This window comes from Elephantulus edwardii, unplaced genomic scaffold (genome assembly GCF_000299155.1).
Source record: "Elephantulus edwardii isolate Elephantulus edwardi_28Jun2011 unplaced genomic scaffold, EleEdw1.0 scaffold00185, whole genome shotgun sequence".
Lineage (NCBI taxonomy): Eukaryota > Metazoa > Chordata > Mammalia > Macroscelidea > Macroscelididae > Elephantulus > Elephantulus edwardii.
Genome location: NW_006399935.1, coordinates 3,854,835 through 3,863,687, shown reverse-complemented (window position 1 = coordinate 3,863,687; position 8,853 = coordinate 3,854,835). Strand labels below are relative to the sequence as shown.

Genomic DNA, 8,853 nt, shown 5'->3' with positions numbered 1-8,853 from the left:
GCTGGGATGGGGGCTGTGGTCACGTGTGAACCTGACCGTGGAGCTCACAGAACTGGGCTGGGACCTGCGGCCATTGAAGCGGCTCGCTTCCTGCCAGAGCAGAAGCAGGAGGAGCCACGGGATTCCGAGGGCTGACGTCGAGAAGGCGTCCGGGGCCTTTCCCTCAGGCTCCCCGGGTTTACTCAGACTCCCCGCTTTTCTGTGAGCCGCAGAGCGTGCTCATCATTCACGCCACCAACGTGAGAAAAGGGGAAGAATTTGTTCGAGGGCTGCCTCAGTCAGAGAGCTGGGGTGGCGGGCGAAGGGGACAGCACGTACATGGCTCCGTTGGTGTAGACGGTGTCCCCGCCCTCCACGTACTGCACTTGGGCCGGGTAGACGTGCTGGACCGACGGCACCTGCAATGACACAGCCGCTGTGATGGACGTCCATCCCTCCTGACGTTCCAGCTAAAGCCGCTTTCAGGGAACAATAGCTCCTGTCCCAAGGGGGTGAGTGGTCCTGGGGACAGCAAGGGACGGCCGGCTCCATGCGACCCACGTGATCCTCAAGGTCACCCTCCACAGTGTGTGGGGCAGAAGCGCTGACCCCGCCCACCAGGAAACCCAGGGCGAGGGCAAAACCTGGCCCTCGAGTGTGAATCGCCCTGTGAGGGCAGTGGGAGCAGGCTAATCTACTCCACATAAACCCCTGCTGTTCTCTTTGGGGTCCATCCCTGCTGAAGGCTTGGGCCCCTGGAGTCAGTCTCAATGGGAAGGCCTGGACAGAGGAGGAAGGCAGGTATCTGGAGGGGGGAGATGGAGGGGCGCTGAGGGAGGAGCCCCACGTCCTCCTGCGGACTCAGCTCATGGATAACCCAGGGATGCCGGCCTGGGGGGGGGATGCTTGGCACGCTGGGCAGAACCTCAAAATCCCACTGCAGAGAGCACCATTTTCAAAAAAGGAATTTAAAACTTTTTGGTTTTTTGGAGAGTACACACAGTGCTTTAAAACATACACCAGTACCTCTTACACGTACAGGTACAGGCACAGGCTCAGGTACAGGTACAGGCACAGGTCAGCAACACTGCTGGCCCGTGCAGCTGTCCTCACCATCCTCTTGTGGGCCGTTCCTCCCTCATCAGCACAGACTCACTATCCCCCACCCCAGACCTGGCCCAGTTCCCCACCTAACCTCTCAAGTCGCTGCTGCCAATGTCATCCCATGTAGTTGTTGTTGTTATGTGCCGTCGAGTCGTTTGTGACTCATAGCGACCCTATGTACAACAGCCCTAAACCCTGCTCTATCCTGTGCCAATCGCATTGCCTCTGACACACCCATCCCGATTATCCCAGTCACTGAATCAATCCACCTCATAGAGGGTCTTCCCCTCCTGTGCTGTCCTTCTACTCTACCCAGCATGATGTCCCTCTCCAAAGACCTGTCTCTCCTTGCAACATGTCCAAAGTATGTCAGACGAAGCCCCAGAATCCTTGCCTTCAAGGAGTAGCCTGGTTTAACCCTCTCTAGGATGAATCTGTTTGTTTTCTTGGCAGTCCATGGTACATTCAATACTCTTCTCCAGCACCACAGCTCAAAGACGTCAATTCTCCTTCTATCCTCCCTAGTCATTGTCCAACTCTCTGATGCATAACAAGTGATTGCAAAGACCATGGCCTGTATCAGGAGCACCTTAGTCTCCAGAGAGACACCGTTGCTCTTGAGTACTTTAGAGAGGGCCCTAACAGCAGACTTTCCCATCGCAATACATTATTTGATTTCCTGGCTGCTGGTGCCAAGAGTGTTGACTGTGGAGCCGAGCAAACTGAAGCTGTGAACAATCTCAATCTCTTCGCCATCCATCCGGATGCTACCGATTGGTCCAGTGGTGAGAATCTTCGTCTTCTTGACATTGAGCCTCAGTCCATACTGAACGGTCTCTAAAAGAGGACAGTGTACACTCCACTCGTTAAGCTAAGCTTAACTGGTTGGTTTCAACAACATTTCAGGGGATCTTTTTGGTTTAAGGTTTAAAGATTATTTCAGGGCAATTGTTTGAAGTTCATCCCATCTCAATGCCTCCCGAAAATCTTGGTTCCATGAAAACTTGAAATTCTGTTCCACATCCCTCACCCTTTTGATGAGGATCCTTCTACAGAATCTTTCACTGGTGATGGAAGCAAGGCACCGTTCGGTTGTTCTGGTCTCATGGCAAAGGCAGCTGCTCACTGAGGCAGTTAGTCACAGATTGCATTTCCTCCTCTTATTCCTGGTTCTCTTTGCTCCTAGCAGAGGGAATCTTAACGGACGTCCAGCTCAGCCTCACTTTAGGGTTAAGAAACTGGGGGCCAAAGTACTGACTTTACCCAGGTCTTTCACCATGGCCCCTGAAAGCCACTGCTGGAAGCTGCAGGATGAGGCCGAGGCCCACTGGCTAGTATACTTGGCCACGGTTTGCACTCACAAAACACACAATTCCCTGGAATAACAAGCATGCCAAAGGAAAGTTCTGGAAATACTGAGTGGTATCTCGAGGGGAGGAAATCAAAGCCCATGGGGCTAGGAGACTAGGAGAGTTACCAGGAAGGTCAGAGATACAGAGAGAGACACAGACAGACAGACAGACAAAGAAGAGAGAGAAAAGAGTTGGGGCAGGCCCAGCCCTTGACAGCCACACACTGGCCCCCTGGACAGATGGACAGAGAGTGAGGAAATAAGACCTGGACTCTGGCTGGAAGGGCCAGTTCCCTGCTGGCCTGCCGGAGCCTCTGTTTTGCAAAATCCCCTGCATAGCTCCCCAGTTTTCTTTGACAGTGGGCAGGGAAGCACTTCTCAACTAACCACCGTCTAGGTGAGGGACCGTTGGAGAAGGCAGCCTCTTCTCTGCTCTTAGACATAACTGATGATGCTTTTGGTTCCTTCGGGGCCTGGATTAGTTTTAATGCAGCATCTTACACAGCTAGGGGCCAAACCGGACCACTTTTGCAAATGAAGTTTTATTGGCACACAGTGACATCCACTCACTGCACATCATCCAGGGCTGCTCTCCTGACATCACAGCAGAGCTGAGTGTCTGTGACAAAGACCGTCTAGCCCGCAGAGCCAAAAAAATGTTACTTTCTAGTCTTTTGGAGAAATGGTTAGTGCAGTGTTGTTGTAGGTCACACTCGAGATTTAAGTTGGTGACTGCAGTGACTGTGTGCTTTATTCTCCAATGACTTAATTTCAGAGGAGGCGCTCATCTGAGGTGAGTCCCAGGGGTGCTGGTACCGGCTTTCTGGCTGCACTTCTAAGCAGGGGCCACTGGGTGTCTCCATGCCCACCCAATCCTTGAAGGATTTGTAAATGCATGGAAGACCCAGCAATTTTCTTGGTTTAGTACAACCAAACTTTCTGCAAGAAAAGATTCTTCCCTTATTTTTTTAAACAATTGTTACTGTTTTTCATAGCTGCCCAAAGAACCTTCAGGACAAGGAACTGAAGATACTAAGCAGAAAAGAGGAAAAAAGGGCAGGTTTGCCACCAAGGCATCACTGTGCTGTGTTAGCTGCGCACAGGCCAGGAGACCTGGTGGAGCGGTGGTGAAACACTCGACTTCTCACTGAAAGGTCAGTGGTTCAAACCCAGCCAGGGTTCCAAGGGAGAAAGGGCTGGTGAATTGCTCGTGTAAGAGGACAGACAACCAAGGACATCTTATGCAGAAGAGCAGGCAGGAAACATAGTGGGTGTAGACTGGACAGGGGGCTTCCAGTGTAAGAAGCTGTGCTGCAAACTCAAAGGCACATGGTTCCAATCCACCAGCGGACGGGCAGTCTCCTCCCGTGTAATAGCCTCTGAAAACCCATGGGAGTGTCTGTGATGGGTTGGTTGGGATGTGGTACACAACAACAACAACATTGAAGGAGAGGAACGATCAGAAGAGGAGGCTGAGGACAGTGGCACCCGCAGAAGTGGCTGGTGTCACTGAGCTGTGCCTGTGCTCTGTGGGGGTTTTCCCAACAACGGAAGCTGGGTAAGTGAGTACACTCGGCCCCTACACCGTCCGGTGGCTCTGCTCTGGGCCTGGGGGCCGGAGCCAGCGGGTCCTTACCTGCTGCGGCACCTGCTGCGCTCTGGGGAGGGAGAGGGGCTGCATCTGGGCCCCTTTGGGGGCTGAGCCCGTGGCCTGGACCAACACCCGCTGGAAGGAAGGAACGAGAAGGACATTGAGATGTCAGGGGACACTTGGTAAACACACAGCTGTCACGGCCAGGGAGACTTCCTGCCTGCTGCGCTGCTGCTTGGTCATCACACACACGCAGAGTATGTGCACACAGGTGCACCTCAGGGACTGTGCACACACAGGTGTGCGTGCACACTCACATCCATGCACAGACATGCAGACTCGCACACAAACACACACGGACTCACACACAGACATACACCGACACACAGATGTACACAATTCTCTCTTTCTCTCTCTCTCTCTCTCACACACACACACACACACACACACACTCGCACACAGGGAAGGCATATGCTCCCCATTTCCCCCACAGGATGCCCACAATGGTCAAGTATAAGGGGTGCTCCTGGCCCAAGGGGAAAGCTGTGAGCACCTTCTAGAAAACCACCCACACCAGTGTCCCCCGAATGAGCGCTCTGTGGCACCCCAGGATTTCCAGGCTTCACTGGACAAGTCTCCATTATACAGCGAGGGCCAGAACACAGACTTCTAGAATCTGGGCTATGTCCAGTTTTCAGCCTCTTGGTCTCTTGTCCTGTGGCCTCGTTCACCCTCTAGCCCTTATAGGGGTGTGCGTGGCTCATTTTCTTGGGGTATTGCTGCCCATGCCAAGCTCTGAGGATGTGCAGCATTGATATGCATCCCAGAGGGGACAGTGGATGCTTGCTGACTGCGAACCAGGCTCTGGAAGCCACTGGCTGTGATCTTGCAGCTTTCTGATGTGGCCTCAAAACGTTGGTGGGCGTGGTGGCCCCCAGAAACCCTGGTGGGGCAATGGCTTCCTACTTGGCTGCTAACCGAAAGGCTGGTGGCTTGAACTCACCCAGCAGCTCCGAGGCAGAAAGACCTGGCGATCCACCCCCAATAATGACATCCTAGGAACCCCCATGGGGCAGCCCTACTGCAACAGCAGTGGTGACCCTGAAATGCTGGCGACCCTGCGCCACCACCTGCCCTCTAGTGCTCACAATGTGCTACTACAACACAAAGGTGGCATCAGAGTGTTAGGCTTACACGCACCAGGGGAGCAGGACACAGGACACTGGGCCAGTCCAGCAGGGACCTGCCCCTGCCGTGAGCCACAACCAATGACCAGGAGAGCACAGAAGGCACACATGCAAGCAGGACGCATGGATACATACAACACAGCCTGTCCACACAGGGGCACTGCCCAACCGTAGAAGGGGTGGACCTGAGGACACGCGGCTGCATGAGGACCAGGCAGGAACCCCAGGCCGTGTGTCAAACACCAGACTCGGCAAACCCAAGGGCACGCAAAGCAGGACAGGGCGTGCCGGGAGGGGGCCTTTCTTTGGACACGGGGAACCCTTTGGGGCGATGGGAATGTTTTAGATCTAGACAGTGGCATTGGTTGCACAGGGTCATGACTGTACCAGCTGCCACTGACCCAGGCATGTTCTAAGAGTGAATTTAATGTTACATGACTGTTACCTCAGTTAGTAAAAGGAATCAGTGCAGAATGGACACAGACAGCTGGGTGAAGGGGACATTATGGGGGTACATTTGTATGGGAAGTGCTGGCAGCCTGGTGGTAAAGAGCTGTGCTGCCAACCCACAAAACAGTGGTTCGATTCCAGCAGCTGCTCCTTAGAAGAAAGACAGGCAATCGTCTCCTGTGCAATTTACAGTGTCTGAAAACCCACGGGGGTGGGGGGTGAGCCATGAGTCGGCTGGGACTCCAGAGCAATGACCGACTTTTTGCATTTGCACACAGCGCTGTGTGACGTGTCTAAGATGTCTGCACTCGGGTCTGCTACCACAGCCATGTGGCTTTGGAAATGGAGTTCATCTCAGATATATTTTAAAATCCAATGCTTCTCGTGCACCTGGCCACATGTCAAGGACCTGGGCACCCAGTGAGTGAGGGTGATTCTTCGTGGAAGGAGCTGACGACCAGCCCGGATGGCCCCTGAGCGGAGCTCCAGGTGGCCTGCAGGTCACAGGGCTGGGCTGGCGGGACAGGTCCTGTTGAGGATGTGGGTGAGCACACAGGAAGGGGCTCAGTGTGGAGAGCACCTGGGGGCCTGGGGAGGAGGGAAAAGAAGGACTGGTGGGGAGCTGGCAGCACAGGTCACTGGGAGGGAAGGCAGGTAGACCCTTGGGTCACCAGTAGCCTTGGCAGAGACTGCTGGTGCTGATGGGAGGAAACGGCGGCCCAGGAGGTGTTCTGGATGAGGGCCTGGCACAGACACAAGCTAGGACTTGCCCTCGGCAAGGCTGGGCCTGCTCACAGCTCTTGGTGCCTGGACATGGACCCTCAAGACCACCTTCCTACTAAGGCCAGATGCGAAAGAGAGAAAAGCTGTACAAATGGTTTTTAACCTGTGGTTGTCATTTCTGAGCCGAGGGGACCGAGGTGGTGCAGAGGGAATGTAAGCCCAAGGGTTCTCTTGCCTGTGTCTGTGCTGAGGCAGATCACCAGGCCTTTCTTCCGCAGTTCTGCGGGTCGGCTCAAAGCACTAACCTTTAGGTTTGGTGGGGGATGTATGCTTTCACAGTAATCCTTGGGGGGCAGAGTGGAGCTGCCCCGTAGGGTGTGGAACCTGGGGAGCAGTGTGTTACACTTGAGGCGCTAGCTGAAAAGGTCAGCCGTGAGAGGCCACCAACCACTCTGCTGGAGGACCTTCTCCTCGCACAAAGAGCCGCAACCTTAGAGACTCGATGGAAGGTCGCTGAGTCCAGGACGGGCTCAGCAGCAGCGGGTAACCTTTACAGAAGCAGACCGCCAGGTCGTTATTCCGTGGGGCTTGAACCACTGATGTCAGGTCAGGGGTGAGCACTACCAGGACCCCCTCTTCAGAGTAGCTGTTAAATGCAAACCCTTCTGTGTTCCCCAGACTCCAAGCGGCTTCCATGTCAGCCTTCTTCTTCTTCTGGCTCCGCTATATTCTTCTATCATTTCATTATGCTTTTAATTTTCAGATTGCTGCTGGTGAGGCATGGCTGGTCTCATGGCCACAATGAATCTATGGAATCTTCTAGAAGATTCTGTTTGCTTCTAATCTGTTCCATGGGGAATCTGTCTCCAGCAGTCTCAGGCCTCACCTGTTCTTGATATCTGTCTGCTTTCTGTTTCACTACGATTTGTGGCAGAAATCCAGAAGTGGTGAGGGCCTCCGTGTGAAGCTTCTCCCACGGCAAATTTTAACCAACTAGAGAGTGGCATTCACTTCCTAAACAACATGCCTCCAGAAACTCCATGAACTTTGATAAATGTCGATAGTTGTAGAGGGGCTGCAGGCCTTTTGTTCAAAGGGTCACTATGAGTCATGCTTAACTCAAAGGCAATCAACAACAACAACAAGACATGTTAGAATGGAATTGTAATTTTGCACCAGACTCTAAAGAAGTCTGACTTATTTCCAGTTTTCTCCGTGATGTATTTCTGGATTTCAGGGCAATTCCCAAAGTATGAGGAAACATGCATGAGAAGCTAAGCGATGGAACAATCTGGAAGTGGAGTGTGGTGATGGAGGTACATAGTGGTTGCAGCTAACATCCGAATTGTAGAGGCCAAAATAACGCGATGGCAAATGCGCTGTTACAGATCTCTCTCTCTCTCTCTCTCACACACACGCGCACACACACACACACACACTCGCACACTCACAATAATCCCAAACTAACTTATATTCAACAGTAATTTCTTTTCTGTCATCACATTTTTCTGAGTGGGATGAGATTAAAAAAAAACACTCAAATAATGAAGTAACAAAATACTAAAGCTGGGGCAATTTGGACAGCAGTTGCCTTTATCAGCAGGGGCTGATAAATCCATTCAGAACAATGGAGTGTCCTCTCTGTACTGAATCTAGCATCATTCTCAGTGGGATGAACAAGCAGGGGCTGCGGGGGCTGGGCACATGGGGGAGGGGGGCAGGAGGCCAGGAGGGGCCCGGGAGGCCGGGAGGGACCCGGGAGGCCGGGAGGGACCCGGGAGGCCGGGAGGGGCCCGGGAGGCCGGGAGGAGGGGCCCGGGAGGCCGGGAGGAGGGGCCCGGGAGGCAGGGAGGGGCCTGGGAGGCCCCGGAGGCCGGGAGGGGCCCGGGAGGCCGGGAGGAGGCCGATAGGTGCTCTGTTACCTGTGGCGAGGCGGGCACGGGCTGGGTCCCGGGTGCTGAGGCTGCTGCCGACGGACGGAGGGTCACAGGAGCCGGTGAGTCGGCGCCAGCCTCGGGACTCTGCATGCTCAGCTCTAGTGAGAGGTGGAGAGAGGGTGAGTCAGGTGGGGTTGAAATCAAGAAGCCCAAAGTGAAAACTTAACAACTACAAACCCGGCTGAAGACGCCTCCTATATTGGAGCAAAATCTGTTCTGTAGGTTTAAAAAAAAAAAAAAAGTGTGGTTTGAAAAAAAAAAAAGTTTAGAGAACAAATGGATTTTTCATTCAACCGTTTGCACCCCAACAGGAATTACAGTTCTTACTCTTAGTTCTTCCACCTTACTTCTTCCTCTTCCTACTTACTTCTTCCTACTTCTTACTGCACTCTTCCCACTTCATCCCTGTGACTCTCCTTTCCACTAATCCTTCCACCCAGATCCATGCTGTCTCCTGAGTGTTGTTCCTGGACAACGGCTGCCCTTCTGGTTGCAGACGGTTGATTGTTCTAAGGAGAGCGAATATCCACC

At 53.4% G+C, this 8,853-nt stretch overlaps 1 protein-coding gene across 1 annotated transcript in view; it reads right to left on the bottom strand.

The window, feature by feature from the left end:
* RFX2 (regulatory factor X, 2 (influences HLA class II expression)) overlaps positions 1 to 8,412 on the bottom strand; it is a 49,287-nt gene extending 40,875 nt beyond the window's left edge. Inside the window, exons 1-3 of the mRNA XM_006896428.1 lie at positions 8,308 to 8,412; positions 4,071 to 4,160; positions 319 to 398 (exon numbers count right to left, since the gene is read on the bottom strand). Of these exons, the coding sequence (XP_006896490.1) occupies positions 319 to 398; positions 4,071 to 4,160; positions 8,308 to 8,412 (275 nt within the window). The remainder of the gene's footprint in view (positions 1 to 318; positions 399 to 4,070; positions 4,161 to 8,307) is intronic.
* Positions 8,413 to 8,853: the final 441 nt, after the last annotated feature.